This window comes from Anopheles funestus, chromosome 2RL, assembly GCF_943734845.2.
Source record: "Anopheles funestus chromosome 2RL, idAnoFuneDA-416_04, whole genome shotgun sequence".
NCBI classification, from domain to species: domain Eukaryota; kingdom Metazoa; phylum Arthropoda; class Insecta; order Diptera; family Culicidae; genus Anopheles; species Anopheles funestus.
This window is the reverse complement of record NC_064598.1, coordinates 44,209,065-44,229,842: the sequence shown is the minus strand read 5'-3', so window position 1 is coordinate 44,229,842 and position 20,778 is coordinate 44,209,065. Positions and strand designations below refer to the sequence as shown.

Here is a 20,778-nt window from a genome sequence, read left to right as displayed (position 1 = left end):
GTAGCTTCCAATGGTGGAAGTTTATTACATAATTGCTTCATCGCCATCGGACATAATCAGACTAAGGTAGGCGCAAAACCGATTTGCCGCATGCTACGGTGTCAATCATGTTGTTTTTATATATTTTTTTTCTTAGGTCATACCTTATCTTACGCGAACTATTACCGATCCAAAAAAAAATCGTGCTCAAACACTCACTATTTCTTCGATCAGTAGGATGTTTGGTGGGTGATTTCACGTTACTGTGAGCACGACCATTCGTACGAACCAGACTTCCTGTCATCCCGTCAATCAAAGGCTTTTGATTATCAGAAGAAAGTTTCGCGATAATGGTCTCACAATCGGTGCTCATCTAATGGCGTGTGCGTCATCTAAAGCTCTAATACTTCGTGCAGGACGACGCTTGCACAACTAGGCGATTACGAGAAAGACCTGAAGAGTGATTGCTTCGGTGTTGACGGCGTGTCTCACCGAGCGGCACTTCTGCTTGACCTTTCAACTGTCTCCGTCAACTGGAGATGACACATTAGGGCCAGGTGGGTCTATGATCATCTCTTTGCAAAAATCATACGCGATCTTGAAACTCACCGAGACAAATAAGTGAAGTCAGTCTGAGCTGATATAGAAGGCGGAGTAGGTATAGAAGGCAAGAACAGGAAAACTCTGTACAAGTGGTTAAACGTGATTACCTCTTTGCATGAAACCTTCCTTTCCTTGATTTGATTGACATTGCCATAGGCTTTTTTTACGCGACGTAGTACCAGTTCAAACCGGAGGAAGCTGGAATCGAGTGGAAGTTTGCTCCATGAAGTACGACGCTAGGTTGGAAACGGCGAACAGGGTGGAATTCGTAACAAAAGTCAACACTTCTAGAGTTTTTCTGGCTTTATTTTTTCTGCCATCCGCGACACTGACCTGGTGTATTTGTTTTATTGATTTTGCTCTTTGCTGATGTCCATGGTTTGTGGTTTTGCATTGAGCGAAGGGAAAGTTATCGTTTTGCATACAGATAAATGATCTATCTGACCTTTACTTTTGCAAGTTATCTCAGGAACAAAGATTGCATTGTGTTCATCTACACAAAGACATTTTCGTTTTATGTAAATATCCAGTTAAAAGGGAGTACTAATTACCCATTCACTTAAACATATCATATTCAACCAAAAAAAAGGCTATTGAACAGCTTTTGGGCAAATCTCAGCAGAACTACAATGGTTGCGAAAGAAATAGTTTTAAATAACGCCCTTTCTGCCATTTTCTCAACCTCCACGTTTAACAATCGTCAAGAGCAAATCAGCAGACAAGGTAAAGAAGGTCATCACCTTTTGTCGTGCAGACCCCACATACGTTGATGAAGGTGTGGAGCACACAAACCACTTGCCGGCAACGGAACCACTTTCTCAAGCTGCGTCGACTTGTGCGAACTGTCCCCTGCCACTGCCTTGCATCGGACCGCGTTCGCTAATGCTTTATGTAAGGTGGAACCTCTTTAAATCCGTGCCGATCCGGATTTTACTTTGACGTCAGCTACAGACCCTCCCGTACACGCTCATGAGCGAACGTGTAGGTTTGCCGGGTGAGTCGCGGATTGGTTCGCTTGTTCGAACGGTCCGAATATACCGCGGCAGCAACAATGATTTTGTCGAACCCATTTCTCGATTGGTTGGTTGGTTGGTTGAAGAAAGAAATACATAAGTTTGCACACCCGCAAAACGGCAGACAAACATCATCAATCAAAACTCGAAACTTCACCACATGACATGGGTGCCGCGAGGCCTTCAATTAAAACTCCATTAATCCGCGCAAGCAGAAGGACACACGCAGCACGCTGGTGCTACCACACAGGTTCGCTGCCGGTTGACCTATAAATTTTGCAAAAAAAAATGCACAGAATTTACTATGTCACTCCGTCTATTCTGTGTCGGCGATGGATTCCTATTTGCCAGACTGACCCGCATAAATGTTTGCGAGTGACAATAGTTTAGCACAGCTGTACAATCGAGACAGATTTACATCATATCTACATGAGATATTTTTTCAATTAAAAATAATCATTGATATTGTAAAATACAGCACAAACATTAATCTAATTGCGTTTTATTTTTCAAATGAACATTATCGTATTATTTTTTTCTGAAAACGCAAGGAATTCCTACAATTCCTACAATTCCTACAATGAAATTAAATTTCTGTCAAATAAAAAAAAAACATTTAGTCGCTGGAAGAAAGAGCGAGAAACAATGGGGTGTTCGATAATTTCGCAAAGTGCTGGTCATGTCATTGAAATGATGCCAGACAATCAATTTCTCAAAGTCTTTTTCCACATAGGCAGAGGATGCACTGTAAGCAGTAATTTAAGGCAGGTAAACGTTAAAAATAGTTCAGAATTTATACTACTTCCATAAAACGCGACTTTCATTGCCATTTCGCATAATTTAATGTTCGATTCCATTTAGTTTAGATTAAAATTACATCCTTCACCATCACCTTTCCATCGCCGACGATGGTGCGAAACGTTTCGCATGCTGTTGCATTTGTTCGGGTAATTAGCAGCATAAAATAAAACCATTGGCCAAAACCAACCCAGGAACAACCTTCATTTCCTTCCCGCCGTAGCGAAACGAAACCGCTACCACGACGTCGCCAACGATCGTCAAAATCCGAGGCGGCCGCCAACATGTCTGGCACAGTCTCGCGTAGGATTCGCAACACAAAAAAAAATCGTTTCACCCTTTGGCACACACTCACGCTTACATAAACCCTCCCCCCCTTCCCTCCCTCCGCACCACTACACCAACCCCCAAAAATCCTCAACAAAACAGCAGACGCATAACCTCGAAAAACGATCGACCGAAGGACACGCATAGATGCGAACGGCGGGTATGTGCAAGAGATTCGCGGCAGATTGGATCTTTCGAAACGTGATCGTTTCATTCACGAGCATCATGGCGAGAAAAAGAATTAGAAACCACCAGATCACACTGCTATCAAGCACACCAATTGGTTGCGGATCAAGCGAGCTGTTAAGTTGTTTATGCTATCGCTTTATTTCATTTTTCTCTTCTTGTTTCTTAGAAAATGAGTTTTATACTACGCAATAGAACGTTCACTGTTCACGGTGCGAGATTGTCCCACTGCCGGCTAACGCGAAGGTGGCGAGTGGAAATTGAAAACGAAAGCCAACCGTTTACGACTTTCTCGAACGACTCATTTCTCACGGGTGTTAGGTTTAGCCATTCTGGCGAGGTATCTCAGCTTCGATTACTGCATGAAGTTACACGGTACACGTTTGTATCGCGATACCGAGCTGCAATTACGTCGTTAGCATACATTATACGAATACTTTACGCGAATGTGCACACAAGGGATGATTAGAGTCTATTCAGGATGCAGAGCACCGGTGCGGTTGTGACGGAAAGCATTAATCAATCAACATTTGCAATTGACTTGTAAGGAAATTAGCGGTTAAGTTCGAGATTTATCTTTGTAATCTAGTACCTGATGTTTAAAAAAACTCCATCTTTAAAAATGGTAAAATTGGTAAGATACGGCGCTCACAACTCACTCAGTTTGGGTTCAATTCTCGATTGGGGTCTGTGTGTACTTTCGTACGACTTTTAGACACCTTGGTCAAAAGAATAGCTTTAAGTTTTTGTATTTCTTTTAGTGGTGGGAATTCCGAAATGGATTCATGAATCTACCCCGACTCCGACGTATAAAAACCGGATTCAACTCCGGAAAAAATCCAGAGTTAACTCCGCAGTAGACTTGATTTCGGCGATGACTTCGGAGCAGACTGCGGAGTTGACTCCAGAGTAATATTCAAACTCCGGAGTAAACTTCGGATTCAACACCAGAGTGCACTGCGGAATCAACTGAAGATTACTACGGATTACTCCTGTATTCCGACTCCGGGAAAAATGAGGAATTATCTGTCATTACTTCCTTTTAATTTTATTACCGGTAACTGAATATTAACAGAGTTGCTCACAAAAACAGTCCGGATGAGATTTTTCACTAATCTTGTTTTGTAAAGACCGGACTGCTCCGCACAACTAAACCTCCGGACAGCCACAAACAATTCGCGTTTAAAATCAATTAGTATGCAAAAAACATTCCGACAAATGTAACACTAGAACGCTTGAATCCTGGTACACTTTCTGGCAATTTTAATAGACTTTAAAATATCACCTTGTAATTGTTTTTTGGGTCAACAGCTATTTCTAGCTTCAGGCGTAATTCGATCCGATTCGAACATAAATGCAGTGAAAAGAAATTAGGAAGCGTTACGTTGCCGCTTAACACGCGATGCAAAAACGGTGTCGGCACATCAGCACGGGGTGTGCCTGCGGTCAGTCACACTACATAAAACAGTCAACAGACGTACCGTTCTGTTCGCAAGTACGCGAAACGGTACGGGTTTGCAACGTACGCGACCAAATGTGCGTCATTCGGACGTTCGACGAGACTAAAATTCCTCCGTTTGGAAGCCGAATAAGTGCGTCTCCCGTGCGGATTACGTGAGAATAATCGTGCACCGGTGTTTTGTAAACTCACTTAACACACCGCCAATGAAAAACAAAACCGGCGACATAAACCAAACGAAAAACGCTAGGATTAAGGCAAACACATTAGGGTGTTAATCATCTGTTGAATTGCAACTATTCAAACGATTGAACGACGGTATAAAAAAAGGGCGAAAAATGCATTGCACTTTATGGCGGGTCGTTTTCTCCGGCACATTAGATACAGCTACAGGAGCCCTTGACTTGATGGTTCCATCCGGAAGGGTTGTTGCTACTGCGTAAAACTTTTCTTTAACGATTTTTGCACACTTGCGCACTGTACGTGCTCTACGTGATCTGCCCATTCTAGGCCAAACATCTTTCATTGCTCTACCGAATCTGTGATGCATTGGTCCCGATAGTTCGTGGAAGCTTCTTTAACGTTGAGATCGTGCTGCAATATCTAAATATCCCAGCTGCAACGCATCCGTGCGGCGAACAACAACTTCCCCATATACGAGACATCCAGATGTTGGGCACGTGGCATCTAACCACGTAGCAAAGAAGCAAACCCAACCCCAAATCTAAACTCCAACCGTGCGAAAGATGCGCAATAACCTTCCTTGTGCCGATCACCAACGAAAAAGCGCACCGCCCGTTAACGAGGTGTTAAGTTATTTGCTTTCGAATGCATTCCTATCGCAACAGTAGTGGGGCTGGTAGGATGGACCATTTGATGCACTGATGGAATCGTTTTGTTCAGCGGTGCCAAACCACTGCAATTGGTGGTAATTCGCATTTGACGTCGGACAGTAAGGAAATGATTTTAAAACGCATTCAGATAAACAACGTCAGTATGTGCATACGCGCGTTGCATACGGACGTGAACAAATGGAATGCCGGCAGGTGTAGTCATTGTTTTAGTTTTCCCTACTGCTTATCTCTCAACTAGCAGTATAACACAGACAAAAAAAATGAACACTTATTATAGTTTGAAAGCAATTGTCTGTGTTTATCATACATGCATGATTAGTAGCGCACTTTTCGATACACGTGCCATCAATAATTGCAAATATTGTAAGTTTGAGGTTGATTTACTGACAGACCTCCTCGACTATGTTTAGCGATCAAATATGTTTAACCAATATTGATATTGTTGTTGTATTGTTATCTTTCGCAGTGGGGCACTCGGTGCAAATTTTGAAATCTTTTTTTTTAATAAACAAAAAACCAAACTCTAAAATTTCAAAACTTTCAAAAAGTTATCATATTCTTGCTTCCATTTCTTCAATCATGTTTCAAGTGTAATTAAATATTCATAACAAACATATCATATGTACAGCAATTCCTTTATAAATCCCATCGGCAACACTCCGCCCCGATAGCAAGCTTATTCATACCATTACCGAGTGCGCTGCCATCAGCAATATCAGACACGTGCCATTCCTGCACAGTGAGGCCTCAGTTTCTGTTTGGTGATGCGCCTTCCAATACTCGCAGCTACGCTTGTGATCGTTTCTGTAGGCGTTCGGATCGCACAATACAATCATAGACATACTAGTGCATTAAATGCATCCATAACGGCAGTCGACGGCATTCGCCATCGGCAAGCGTTTTAACGGGGGGGGGGGGGGGGGGGGGGGGGGGGGTTTGCCTTCGAGTGTCAACCACCACCCATCACTATGCACCGCACGATGCACAAAAGCGGCCGGACCAGATGGGCCGGAATAATAACCGATTTAGCGGGCAACACAATCAATTGACTAAAAACAAATCACTGACATTGAATCGTTATCGATGCACGCCTATCTTTGCAAGTGGGTGTTGAATGCTTTTGTCGCAAAGGGAAATCTACCTCCTAAAGACGGATTCCTTTAGTGGAATACGAAAACACTGAAATCACTGAGGGATAAGTGTTCATTGATCATAAATGCATGAAGTCTAATTTAGAAACTTGTAAGGATAACGGATTCCGGATAAGGATTTCCGTTTTAAGAACGGAAAAAACATTTATTTATTAATTTATTATTAACTGATTCGAAATTTAATAAATATTTTTATTTATTAACTTATCTATTATTGACCCACTTATCGGGGTTTGCAACTATATTTTAAGCCGTCATCTACTCGATGCAGTTTTGTAAACTTTTTTATAAACATATAATAATAAATCTTTGCTATTAATAACATCTATTTTTTTAGCTTTGTTTTGGATTATCAACCATAAGATTGATTAAATAATGTCTGTCATATCAAATAATTATATAAATATGTTTTTCAATAAGCAGAATAAAATTAGTTTTGGTACAAAAGCCCGGTTCAGATGAGATTCGAACCACGATCTTCGGTGTACTAAATCGAACGGTTAAATACAAAGCCATAAGATCATGCTGTTGTGTGTATGTTTTATTCAGTCCATAATCCAACTTATCAATTGATTTATATTCATTTTTATGGCATTTAAACCATAAAAGGGTTGTTGGCCTTTTAATAATTGTTTTCTTTGACTTTTTTGACCAGAAGTTTAATAATCACAATTCAGTTCTGTCGTATGAGACACCAGACTCAATACCACTGTAAGACCGATTGTTTCCAGTAGAATAACATTAGAAGAGATGAAAATTTTACTAACATAAATAATATCTCAGTTCCACACGAACTTGCACTGCTTGCAAAATGGCTGCATTTACAAAACGGCTGGCATTCGAGTAAAATAAACATTGCCCACTATATTTTGCTGACCAAAGCGCATCCGGCACAAACACTTCCGCTCAGAATAACGCATTAGCGCATTCCACACTGCTGGTTCCGATTTCTTACTTTTCACCGATTCATACACCATCGTTGGTTTGGAATTTAAATACACAAATTCCAACACCACGTGGAATGTTTCATCCATTCAGCCCAGCGCACATTGCCGTGATGCTTTGCCAACTTCATATCACAACTGTCGCACTCAAAGAGGGGCACGCGATAAAAAACGTGCAATCCAGGCAGTATAGTGTGCTTACTCTAAGTTTTCCGTTGTTCTTTTTGTTGCTGCACTTCCACATTAAGAACCACCCCCAGGGAGGGGTGAAGTGCATACGGGGGGGTTGAGACGGTATGTCACCCGTCCATCGCCCCTGTGGGGGGTTGCATCAATTATTTGCCATCGTCACTTGCGCACCAATCATCGACAATAATAATCATCGCACCCGCAAGCGGCAATTCTGACGGCTGTCGAAGGCTCCACCAGTCCACCACTAGTCCATGTGTGGAATGAATTGACGGACGCGCGGGGAGGTCACATTGTGCAGAGGCAACCGGCAGGAGGAAAGAAACGGGCCTGTGATAGCGTTTTTTGAGTGCTTCAACAACGTTTTTGCAAAACATCGTTTGGCACGTGGTAGAGCATTGTTATTAGAAAAATTATTCTTCCAAGTGATTCATCGTTTATATTTGCATTCGATTCTTTCTTTATGTCACGTTTATTGCTACTATTACTAACACAATCGTTCTGATTGACTTTACTTTATTATACTGATCGAAATTAGCATTGCTCTCTCTGTCTGAAGCAATATTTGCGTTATTAAGCAAATAAGTAAACGAAAATGGAATCTAAAACGTGCTTATTGTCAACGAAAACACGCGTCAAGATCACGCAATTGATTTCGTTTCGTTCCCAGTTTCAACCAGTCTGTCAACTATGCTCTTTCGCCGTGATAAGCGGTCAAAGCATTGTACCAGCTGATGGTTACCAAAAGGTTAACACGAATCCGTTTAAAATCATTACAAATGACCCTGCGAAGACTTCTTCGCTTGGGGTGTTGCAATGCGTGTCTTTCCACCTAGGGTTAGTGGTTGAGGGGATTGAATATGAAGCCAGGGGGAAGTACGCCGACCTGATAAGGACCAAAAAGCCACAGAAGCTTGCAGTAAACAACGTGAGCATGGCTGCCACCATGGCTCTGTCAACCGGCGCGATAAGCCGGCTGTTGTTCTGAGAGAATCTGGTTTTCTCACACTGGACCACACGGCCAGACTCGGTGGTGGGCTCCCAGCGCTCCCGGTGCACAGAACCACACCGAAGGGAAGATTCCACTCGCGTGCATGCGTACATCGAGTGATGGAATGGTCGCCATCCATTGCTCATTATCGCGACCCTTTACCGAGCTGATCCTATAGGACGGTGTGCCTTGTTTGTCTAATTAATTCGCGAGTGTTGTCATTTTAAGATTTAGCTGATGGAATATAGATTTTAAGTGTCATAAAAAGATGGTAAATTAGCGTTTGCTGAAAAAAAAATTCTTTAATAACAACATCAAAGCAGTAAATCAAGCAAAAGCCGCGATCGCAACGACATCTCTCACTGCGATCCGTTTTACCATAAAGCAATGACAACAAAACAATCTGTACGTGACCACTTTGGCAATGTAAGCAAATGCATCGTCGCGATCACGCGTTCCTGTGTTACACGGCGTATTGAGCGTAGAGTGCAAATTTGCCGTGGCCAACTTTAAAAAAATGCTGCTGACAAAACGGGAAGGCAACAGCATGTACAGAAAATGCGTAGAATCACGCCACCCCAAATACAAACACAACCGCAAACAAATCGGAAGCAAAATAATGCGAACCACGCGCAATGAAACATTACGCCATGGTCCCTTTTTCTGGCGCTAGGTGAATGATACAATTGTCGCATATTTGTTATGAGTTTACCAATAATAGGAACATTGCTATGGGAAAGAGTAGGGACATTTTAAAACGGAGGAGCGTTGGCTACTAGTGGCATTTGCTGAATCTGTGCCTCAAATAGAGATTTTTAAAGGAGGTATACAAATAATTTAAGTACTACATCAGTTGAAAGCTTCGAACATCTTCAAACTATGATGATTAATATGTACTGTGTACATATGAGAAGGAATGATAAGTTACAGCAGCTTTGCATACCCTATTTTAAATATAATTTATTACAATAATTATATAATTTATTATAATAACGACAAAACAGTACGAGAAGTCACCGATATACAAGGTATCTGTTATACCGGTAATCCCAAGGTACCAAAATACCTCATGTAAATAAGATCGGAGATACTTGTATATTGAAATTTGACACCTTAGACCTTAGTTTATACTAAAAAATTCAAGCAAATAATAAAACAGTTTAACTGTTTTAAGTCGATTTCATTATTGCTGATGGTTTCTGGAAAAATTTTTCTATTATTTAATTTATTTTCAATTTTTTTACTAATTTATATTGCTTCTTTATTTATATTGTGCTGCTTTAATTAGCACAAGTTTTGGAATTTTGTTTTTATTTTATTATTGATTTATTTAGTTTTAGAAACTGTTCTAGTGTTTTAAATTGTTTTGATTATTGCTGATGTTTTCTGGAAAATGCTTCTATTACTTCATTTATTTTAATTTTTTTTATGTTTTGTTTTAATTTAATAATAATAATAATAATTGTTTTAATTGTTTTAATTATTAGTCATGTTTTTTGGAGTGTTATTTTTATTTTATTATTGCTTTATTTAGTTTCAACAACGGTTCTACTGTTTTAAACTGTTTTTATAATTGCTAATGTTTTCTTGGAAATGGAAAATGTTTCTATTTTATTATTGTTTATTTACAAAAAATGCCACTCGAATGTATTAGGACTCTTTAACTCTTAAGTATAAACAATAAATATTGCACCAGTATTCGACAATCTTGGAAATTCGAGATCTCCGCGATTCGCCATCAAGGGTCCTGAAATTTGGGGTCCTCAAATAATTGTGTATCACAGGAATTTTCTGTACACTTAATTCAAAGAAAGGAAAAATATTTTATAATTATGATAGCAATAAACAATGCAATGCTTAAATATAGTGATTAAATCGAAGAAAATGAATTATATCACAAAACCAACGGCTAAACCACAACGTAAAAATCACTCTAAAATACCACACGACACACGTTTAAGGTGTTCAAGGTTAGTGCCACGAGTATCTGGTAGCTCTGCATCCTCAAAACAAACCCCTCACTCTACTGCCGTTGCAACCAGGAATTTTGTAGAACTCCGTACTCTATGCGCAATTGCAGACTTGCATATTGCCACCTAACCACAAAAACATGCACCAGACAGCTTAATCGGTTATGCATTCACGTCATACCTGTCATCGCCGTCTAATGCGACACCCATTTTGCTAGCCATCGGATCGTTTGTGCCGTGGTGTGAAGTGGTAAGAATGCACGCGAATGCATGCCGATTGTTGGAGGAATCGCTCGATTGAACTGGCGCCCGGTGACAATATCCAGTTTCAACCAGATGTTCGTTTCAATGCCAATGGGGTAAAAGCGTGTAGAACGGAAGCCAGGTGTAAATGGGTGCGTGCCCCTGTATTCTCAATCATTGTGTTGAACGGTGTAATCGAACACTTTCTTCCGGCAAGTACTAAGGTCACAATTAGTTAAAAAAGATTTCCATTTTTTTCTGAGAGGGAATTAAGGATATTGTTGGAATTATTGTTTAATGATTAAAACATTTCAATAAAATTAAAAAAAACACAATAACCACAATAACAACAACTCTAAAAAGATGTATTTTTCTTACTTTTCAATTCAACAAAAAGTCAATCGTCGTTGAAAATTATGAAACTTTTTTTCTATAAATTATGAAACATTTTTTTGAAATACACTAAATTTGATAAACTACACACATGTCGTGATAATGTTTGTTCTTTACTGATTACATTAATTAAAATAGGTCATGCTCATGTGCTCTCCGTTTGCAAACATTTGAAAGTCGATATGCTTCTGTTGACCCATATTTCATATCTCTTCACATATCGTCAACGTTTTTTTTTTTGCACAAGCTTTCCCGATGATATTGCCACAACATCGAACGCTATACTGGCTTGAGAAAAAAAAAATCAGTTTCACTTCCAATCAGCCGGAAATAAACGAAGGCTATACATAGCCCAGTGTGATGCAGGCAGTAAATCGTAGATAAAGTCCCACCAAAGACCCCGCAGGACATGCGTTCATGGTGCACATTTCCCGCATCGAAGGCGGAATCTGTACACATAAAATGGGCAATACAACAGCAACAACAAAGAAAAAGCTCAAGCAATAGCCCTACGCGTCATAGCCATTTCTCAAGCCTTAGCGCTGTAGACTTAATTGCGCACGGCGAGACAATTTTTCCGGTTCAAAACCGTCGCAGCTAACAACCGGATGGGGTTGGTTTCGTCGCCAGCGAGGCGGTTAACGGAGCACTGGGCAGAAACCATAAAACAAAAAAGAAAAACTACTAGGAAACACAAACTAGGTTACACGGGAGTGCGTGCGTCTGTCTGTCGGTCGATAGGTCGGTTATTCCATGTTGCAAAACCTGCATTTTCAGCGTTTCATTTTCACTGCAAACAGGCAGAAGCACTTTCGCTGCCAAGATCACACGATCTTGATCATCTACGATACAACATCAACGCACACACACACAGACACCGTCGAACTGTTCGCTTTTTGCATGATGCAGTCGTGCATCCGCCTGCTCCAAACGACGTGCGGCGAGCACCGGCTAGCCCTGGCCTTGAAAGCGAATGCGCTTCGTACCATCGTGGAGTCTCGGATTTGCCCTTCGGCATTGCAGACACAGCGCACACACAGTTGGAAATCTTGCACACTGGAAATGAAGAAGCGAAAGTGTGCCTTTAATATGTACTTGCAACCATCGCTCGTCACAGACATTTTGTGCGATCGCATAACTATGTTTTAGCATGATGCAAAATGCAAAACAATCGTCAGTAGGTACACACATGTCATCTTGCTGTGTCTTCCTTGGAAATTTTGTGTCTAGCGATGCGTGTGTGTGTGTGTGGAGTCTCGGAAGTGCAACCATGTGTGCATTGCAATGCTAAAAATAACATTCGTGAGATGGCAAAGTGCAAATTGCACATTGGTGAGATCGCTTTCACAGACAGGAAACTGTTTGCGAAATGGCGTGCGCCATCATGTCACAATGCAATCTTATTTTCTCCCTAAAACACTGCTGAATCAAGGATTGTTGATTGAATGCATTAAAGTGTAATACAAAAATATTACAAATAATAAGAATAAAACAAAATATGAATTCAAATTAGCGTCCTCTTTACGCCTTTTATGAATGAAATATCATTCCCAAGTAGGTTACACGTTGAGACGATTTTCCAATACGGTAAACAATTCTTACTTCCTTCTGTTTTTTCGCATCATTTTTACCTAGAATCAAATTAAAGTGCATATCAAGCACTATAGATAGCTAGATTCTACGAAGGAAAGGAAAACCATCACCAATCTTGGCACCGGACGGAAGATTGTTTGCGGCGAGTGATCAAATTTGGTCGCCCGTTTTGTTTACTTGCCATAAATAAGGATGATTGTGTGTCCATTCCTTACCGTGACAGGATGTGACTAGCTCGGTTTCAAAGGAATTCATCAACTATTCGCAGCATGTGTGGTGCGCCATTTGTTTTCGATGGTGACAGATTTCTTTCAAAATAACCGTCATAGTTTCACTGGTGATTGAAGTGTTTCTGTACATAGTTTCATTCAACTTGCAAAAACTAAAGGAAGTAAATTAACGTAAAACGTAATACTTGGTCAAAAACAATTTAACTAGAACCATTAGAATTTTTTGGCGCCTTTATTGGAAAGTTTGAGTACGAAAAAGTTTGAGATATGAGGAGATATGTTATTTTGAATTATATGATAATTATTTTGAAAAAAGCAATTCGACGTGAACATAAGGACCAGTGCCTCAGGATGCGGCCTAATACACAGAAGTTTGTGGATCGATTCTTATCTCAATATCTCAACTGTAGAAAGGACTTAACATTAAAATGGCTTTAAAAGTCATTTATAACAACGCAAGCAAACTTTTCTTTTTAAAGCTTATTTAAAGAAATCAACAAATATACAATCACCCGAAAAAAATTTTTTTTGGTTGGATTTTTAAACTAATTTGACATGAATTCGAAAGTAGCAAATATTTGAATAAAATACACCTCAATTTTATTTTTCCAGGGAATGTTACATTAAATTCTAAAATTTTTGTTTTTACTAATTTATCTTAAAAATGTCTGCCACCCTTCTTCCTAATGTTGCTTTCGTATATACAAAAAATGGCTCAAAACATCACAATAAACCGTCACGTGAAGAAAATATGGTTGAAAGAACCTTCACATTTTCCTAACCAGCATATCGTGGCCAAAGAAAGTTGTTACGTAATTTACATTAAATATTCTCCCATCCCAGATAATAAAAAAAAAATTTCTGTTGTGACTGTGTCAAAACACTTGCGCAACACGTGATGAAACCAACGAAAAATAAACTACGCAGAAACTCGCCAAAGTAAGATAAAATCCAAACATGGAAGTAAGAAAATCCTGGACAAGGAATATGTTTGATTTTCCGCAGTGGCACCCTTTTTTCCTTTGCCATGGGTTTCTGGCACGGATGCAGAGGAACGGCGAGCATCCAGGCTTGGCTCATTCATCCAAAAAACACATCCAAGGACACGCTGGCTCTAGATGAGGGTACACGCAGTACATTCCCCCAAAAAACGCATCCGGTGCGTGGAAGGCAAGGGGTCAAAGACCGCACGCTTGTGTATCCTTGAAACTAGGACATGCGCCATGACGTCAGCAATGCAAAGAAAGGAAAATGTAGCTACTCTTCAACAGTAGGCTATCTTTTTCGGGCATTAGCGTAAGATAGGCGTAGGGCGCGTGCCACAATTTCAAGCGTCTGTAGAGTTTCGTTTGAAGAAGAAAAAAATGTAAACAAAAACAAAGAACGACACAGATCGGAACAAAGGGGGCCTGGTGCTGTGTTTATCGGGTTTTTGGGACATTCCAAACAATTTTTATCATTTCTTAAGATAGAAATATAGGTAAATATGTACCAAAATGGAGCGGATTTTTTGTTTCTACATACCTTTACGACGCCCATACGGTCCCAGAAATGCGACACCTTTCCCGATCACGTTATCATCGATGTACTTCATTATCTTGAGCGTATCCTCCGGCCGCTTCACCGTGCTGAAGGTGGCCTTCGGTTTGCCCGTGACATTTCCGCTCCCAGTGACTGGACGCAGCGGAAAGTCATCACCGCTCAACGACAGACTCTTGGTACGGCTGGCCTTCTTCAAGCTCATCGTGAGAGCTCCCCCTCCGTCCGCACCGTCCTGTACGGCTTCCACGGTTACGGGAACGGAAAACAGTGCGCCTTTTTGCCTGATGCTAAGCTGTACGGGCAACGAACACGGTCCTGCAGCTTCCTTCTCTATCCTACGCTTGTTACACTACAAACACGCACAAATACAGCACACACACACACGCTTGCCACGGGGGGTTTTGCAGGTTGCCAGGAACAACTAAAGCAGGAATGTGTAACTTGAACCGTGGAAAACTACCCGGTTTTTTGTCGGTTTGCCTTTCTACGGCCGTAAATATGCAGACAGGTTGATCGGACGAAGACCTACCGCAACGGTGACCACTGCGGCAAGGACACTTGTATCAATCATACGGGTCGCGCGGTAGTCGGCTACCGTAAGGAAACTTTTCCCCAACCACCAAAACAACCGACCGACACACTTATAGCATTCACACGAATTACCGATTACGAGGCGCCGTTTAAGCACAGTGCAAAGGGAATAGGGAATATCACTAACAGAACATAAAGGCAGCACGTTTCTTTCTTTTTTCTGCTGTGCTGCAATATACTGCGGTCGCGTTTACAATTTCTATTTCAAGCAGCAGAATTAACAACAGCGATATCTCTCTCTCTCTCTCTCTCTTTTGTACGCTCTCTTGCCCGCTCGCTCTCGCTGATTGATCACGAGATGAAAATTTTCCACTTTAAATTGCCTTAGAACACACTTGCCTACTTAGATGACTTGCTTGATTACGCGGCGAACGCATTTGACAGGCACGTTTGACACTTTGCGCGAACAATCGACTATAGCACACTATATTGCTGCTTTCTTTGCTTTATGGTGCACAAAACCACTATCGGCACTAACTTTTCACGTCTTTTACCACGGTACGCACGCTCTCTCTCTCTCTCTCTCTACGCACACCGTTTACGGATGCTTTTGTTTTGGTTATTAACGAAATTCCACTACGCACACTTGCTCACTTCTTTGTATATTTGTCACAGCGTTAAATGGCGTGTTTCGATCGAATTAGTGTACTGTACCTTGATACAATTGGCCTTACACGATTGTAGCTTCCCCTTTCCCGCTGATGCTGTGTGGTTTAAAATGAAGCGATGCGTGCCTGAATGGGATCCGTACGCAAATAGCACTTAATTCAGACAAAACAGTCCACCCGACTGCGATGAAGCGTTGTTATTATGTTCTTCTCTACAGCGACCAGCGGCGATGAGCCAAGGTAAACAACAACGCCTCCGTATTTGACTGGCTGTTGGGGATGGTGGATCTACCCAGATCGGCCGAGTAGTAGTAAGCACTGTTCAGCAGCAAACGTGTGGTATGCTACGCTCTCCTCTCAAATACATATAATTCACCAAATGCTGTACACAAAACCAATTTTCAGCAAACACATTGGACAAATTACACGTAATATTTTGAAGCCCATACGCAATGGCTAACTTGTGGAAGTGAGAGACATCCAAGCGTCGACGCGTGCTTTGCTGGCGAAGCGTAAACTTGAATTAAATTGTTCTCAATTTCCAAGTACCACGATGACCCACGATCACGATGGCACTACGGAGAGAAAGAGAGCGGAAGGCCACAGTGGCAAATTTAAAGGGTAAAAGAAATATGTTTTCGAACCGTATGGAATTAGCAAACTATTTTCTGTTTATCTTTCTCGCATTTATGTAATGAAATGCACATAAAAAGCTGCGTATAAAACTACTAAAAATGATGTAATAAACCAAGAAACTTCTCAAGTGAATTTATTTCAAAAAGTTAAAAAAACGTACATTAAAATAATAAAAATTATTTCTAGCCATCATACACAGTATATGAACTTAGAGAATTAATATAAATTATTATTACCTTAAATCAAAAACTTTTCACACCGTGGTGTTGAGCTAGTGTGCGAGATTTCATCAATTCGCTCACGGTGAGAAAAGATACGCTCTCTCGCTCTCTCGCACTTGCGCTACTCTTTGTTTGGGTCGCGCGTATCGTCAATCAGCTGTTTTCGTTTACGCAACAACGATACACGTTGTTTACAGATGTATGCGTAGTGGTGCTGCAGGTGTTAGTAGATCGATTAAAATGACGTTGCCATTGCACGCAACTGATTTGAGGAAGAAGAAGAAAAAAACTCACCATAACGGTATTAATTGTTCAGTTTAAATAGCTAAACGTGGCAAAATGCGTTCAACAGTTACTTACTTACAGCAAAGTTATTGTTCGATTCACCTGTCGAACAGTAGACAATTTTGAAAATAAAAAAATGTACAGTCAAAAATTTGTTTGTAGTCTTATAAGTTACTTAAAAATAGTGTTACATTTACAGAGTCATCCTGGACACCACATCTTCCAGGAGACAGGTTGTATTACACTAACTAATAGCCTGAAATTCCGTCTGAGTCATATATTAGTCATGCCATAAGTTTATTTTAAGAAAAATTATAACAACATTTTAACTACTTTTCAAGAATAATTATGTCTCCTTACCTCTTAACCAAATACAGATTAATCATTTTTGTTGCTATAAGAAACATAATAAACGTATGCCTTACCTGACAAGAGCCCTTCTTAGTTCACAATTCACTCAAGAAGTGAGGCGTTGATGACCCTTTGAGCGAACGTACGAACACGGTAATTAAGTACGTGAAAAATCGTATTAAGCGTAACAAAGCGGCACATATTATTACACCTCCGCTGACTACCAGCGATCGGTTAGATTTCTAACACGAGGCAATAATTTATGAGCCATTCCAGTTCGTCATACTGTTAAGCTTCCTGCTACTGCTACTGCTGTTACTATTGGTACTTGCTCGATGAGAAGTTCCAGCTGCCACGGTGCCAAACAAAGAACCTCCCACAGGGTAATTTCATATCCCAACAAAGACGGTCTCGTCTCGAAGGTGATAACATATAAAATAACGATGACGTCGTCAATTTTGCGTTGATTTTCTGTTAGAAATCAACCGAAAGAGCTTTCCGGTACTCGTGCGTAACTTTCCTAGTCCAAGAAGCAAATCCTCTCGGGAAACACTTTTTGCGCAACCCAATAGACTACCACCGTTTTGTTCGGGTTCGGCAGGTCCCGAATATCGTAACACCCTAACCGAGAATGGTCGTAGTTTCTGTTGCCATAGCACTATCAGAAAACACAACAAACAAAGGTGCTTTTTTCGTAGTTTTTGCTGCAAGAGTTGAAGTGAAAATTCCATTATCAGTTAGTAACGAATGTTTCATTGTGAAGCCAGAAACGAAAGAAATTCGGTAACGGATCAGGAATAAATTGCTACACACTCAGTACACTGAGGAGATACAGTACTACACTAGTTTGTTCTTCAGCGGCTGGCTTCGAGCCTGGTAAAGAGGGCCACAGATATTTCCAGGTCATCCAGCTTTCCTGATTTACCTTCAAACGCGAAAAACGATGTCATCCGAAACGTGGTACAACGTGTATAGTCTGCAATAAGCGTTTCAGTTCGTGTCCTACGAGCCCCGAATTCTCCGGCTTGTTCTAGATTTTCCGCGTTCTCGAACGCGTACTATCGATACCATCGCAAATTCGACGGTCATGTCCGGACAGCACGGTCGTTCAGTGTTTGTCAATTCCTGCATCAAGAAACCGCTCAGCCCATCCAGTAAACGGCCCAATCCCTCGTTTCTAGTGCCACAGTGTAGTTTGGATCGTGGTATGCAGGATCCCCGTGCACAGGAAGCCATGAGTACGATAACACGTAAAAAGGCATCGATCAAGTGTCCCCTGGCACGGAATGGACAGTACCGGCGCTCCAAGTGTTGCTCCTTGACGCACCAGCTGCGCAAAGAGGCGGATAGTTTTCAAACGATGGTACAATTCTACGACAGCATTCCGGACTACAACGATCTGCTGCATTTGCCACGGGAAGAATTTTACTGTCGGCTAAATACGCTCAAAAAGAAGCAGAAAGAATTAAAATCGATCTGTTTCGTGGGCGAGAATGATAGAGCGACGTGTCCGTTGTCGCCGGAGCCTGGTTCTTGTACTAGGCGAAATGAAGTCCGAAGGGCAAACAAACATAGCTATCAGAGCAACGTAAACGAGAGTGTCCCCAGTAGTGGTGAGGTTGTGAAAGAAAACGATCGTAGCGATCAAGCAACGGAAGATGGAGAATCGTTACATTCTTGGAGCAAATCTCCACCAACGGTGGTGGACACCACACACGATTGCACCAGCAAAGCTGTTGATACAACACGGAAAGGGTCTGCGAAATCGGTTCGAATAGAAAGCACCAAGGAACATAGTCTGCAAGACGAGCTGGGACAGAGTAGCAGAAAGTATCGATCGGGCACACCGTACGTTTCCGATCCGGACGATAGCACTACGACCACAAAAAATGCAACCCCTTCATGCGCAACGCCCGCCAATTCGGACTTTGTCGAACGATATGATCGATACGTGAAGCGTAGCTTGCGTTGTAAATCGGCCAGCCCGATACGCAACCTTGCCAATGTCACTATTCCGCAGCCTTACAAGATGACGCAGCGCGAAGAGGAACAGCGAACGCTGCAGGATTTGCTACTCGCAAGCAAAAGTGCCTTTCCCTCCAAGGAAGCGTTGGCCGAGTCTAGTGTTAAGCAGTCGACACAATTCCGAGCCAACCCCGTTCCAATAACGTCGCGGATACCGCTCTTTGATACCATTATGGCAGATCAGGAGAATCGAAGCCGCTTAGCGAAGCTTAACTCCGAGATCGAGTTACAAGCGCAGATAAAACCGTTCCATTTTTCCGAGCGCCTAAATCGTGGCCACAGTCGCTGTCTAAGCAGAAGCTTATCTTCGCCGGCTCTGCTCAGCACGGGCTATGAGTCGGGAATGGATGTCCTGAGGAAATCACGCACCACCTTCAAGGCAAAACCGTGCCCGAAGAAGTTGTTCAGCAGCTACTTTCACACCAAAGCCTGGGAGGACGAATACTTTCGACATCTGAACAAACGGTTACGGGCAGAGGAAATGTTGAAGCAAGCGGCCCTACCACCGTCGATGGCTCGACGGGAACGGAGTGAGCGCAAGAACTGTCTCTCACGACACTCGTCAGAGGATCCCGGCAAAGATCGGCCCGGTTCTAATGGGGGCAAAATGTCAAAACGTAAGCGAAAATCACGCAAACCCTTGAAAAGGCGGAAAAGTGTGGAGCAAAAGTGTGCCGAATATTTCACATCCGTAAACGATCCGGCTAGGGTAGGTTGATCGGGCGCCTAATAGTTTGGGCGAAATTCTAATTTTCAATTAAACCTCCTTCGTAGCTTCACTATCCAACCAGCAATTCCAGTTGCAGTAATAGTACGGACAACAACCGTGGATCAGGTGATACACCGGCACCGATTTATCCGGTCAACAGACCTAACCTTGCTGCCACTCTTCGCACGGAATGGTGTCGCAAGAAGCTACGTGATATGGAACTCGACGATACGGTGACGGAGAAAAAGAAAATCCCGAGATTCCGATGGGGTGTTAAAAAATCTCAAGCTTTTCAAAATTTGAACCTGGAGTAAGTTAAAGGCCCTTGTTAAGGTGTTTGTTAAACTCATTATACATACTTCTAGCCATACACATGAGGAAGAGCTGAATCTTCGACTTGCTACTAGACGCGCGGAACAGCGGCTACGTCAGGAAGAACATGCGATCAACATGGAGCTCATGAGACAGCGCGTGAAGGCGGCCCCTTTGCTGCTGGAAGGTCCACCACAGTGGGGACCTCGGTTGGGACATGTGGCTCACCGTTGCTCTAGCTTGAACCGTGAATCGGAACAAGCTCTCTTCCGCAAACCGGATAAAGTGAGCAAAATGATTTCTCAGAAATTAGCATCCACTGGTAATAGTGGTGCTCCTGCCGGGAGCAAGAAATGTGACTCACCCGTCACAACGTCCACTACCAGTACTGGTAGCAACAATCGCATGACAAACCAGGAACATCGCCAAAGAACAGCCGAAAAGCGACGCAATGCCGGAAATGGAAGTAAGCTCAGCACTTACTCCTTCGATTCCAATGGTAAGCTAAGCTATAAAGCGTGCGACAGTGAACTGTTGAGTCTATCGGATGTCTAACAGGGAGCGCAAATGGATGT

At 41.9% G+C, this 20,778-nt stretch overlaps 2 protein-coding genes across 7 annotated transcripts in view; one reads left to right on the top strand and one right to left on the bottom strand.

The window, feature by feature from the left end:
- Positions 1 to 16,262, bottom strand: part of LOC125764405 (uncharacterized) — a 48,776-nt gene extending 32,514 nt beyond the window's left edge. For 2 of the 6 annotated variants that reach the window (XM_049428610.1, XM_049428611.1), the window contains exon 1: positions 14,448 to 16,260. In XM_049428610.1, coding sequence (XP_049284567.1) covers positions 14,448 to 14,667 — 220 coding nt within the window. In that variant the 5' untranslated portion in view covers positions 14,668 to 16,260. Of the gene's footprint in view, positions 1 to 14,447 lie in introns of all 6 variants that reach the window. The other 4 variants (XM_049428614.1, XM_049428616.1, XM_049428612.1 and 1 more) reach the window with 3 other exon arrangements.
- Positions 16,263 to 17,429: 1,167 nt separating this feature from the next.
- LOC125764859 (protein FAM161A) lies at positions 17,430 to 20,769 on the top strand. Its single transcript, XM_049429488.1, has 3 exons — positions 17,430 to 19,891; positions 19,957 to 20,201; positions 20,257 to 20,769. The coding sequence occupies exons 1-3, from the start codon at positions 18,245 to 18,247 to the stop codon at positions 20,756 to 20,758; spliced, it is 2,394 nt and encodes a 797-aa protein (XP_049285445.1). The 5' UTR covers positions 17,430 to 18,244; the 3' UTR covers positions 20,759 to 20,769.
- Positions 20,770 to 20,778: the final 9 nt, after the last annotated feature.

Coding starts and splice junctions, on each gene's coding strand:
- LOC125764859 (XM_049429488.1), top strand. CDS start 18,245: ATGTCCGGACAGCACGGTCGTTCAGTGTTTGTCAATTCCTGCATCAAG. Junction 19,892..19,956: donor CCGTAAACGATCCGGCTAGG/GTAGGTTGATCG, acceptor CCTCCTTCGTAG/CTTCACTATCCAACCAGCAA. Junction 20,202..20,256: donor TTTCAAAATTTGAACCTGGA/GTAAGTTAAAGG, acceptor ACATACTTCTAG/CCATACACATGAGGAAGAGC.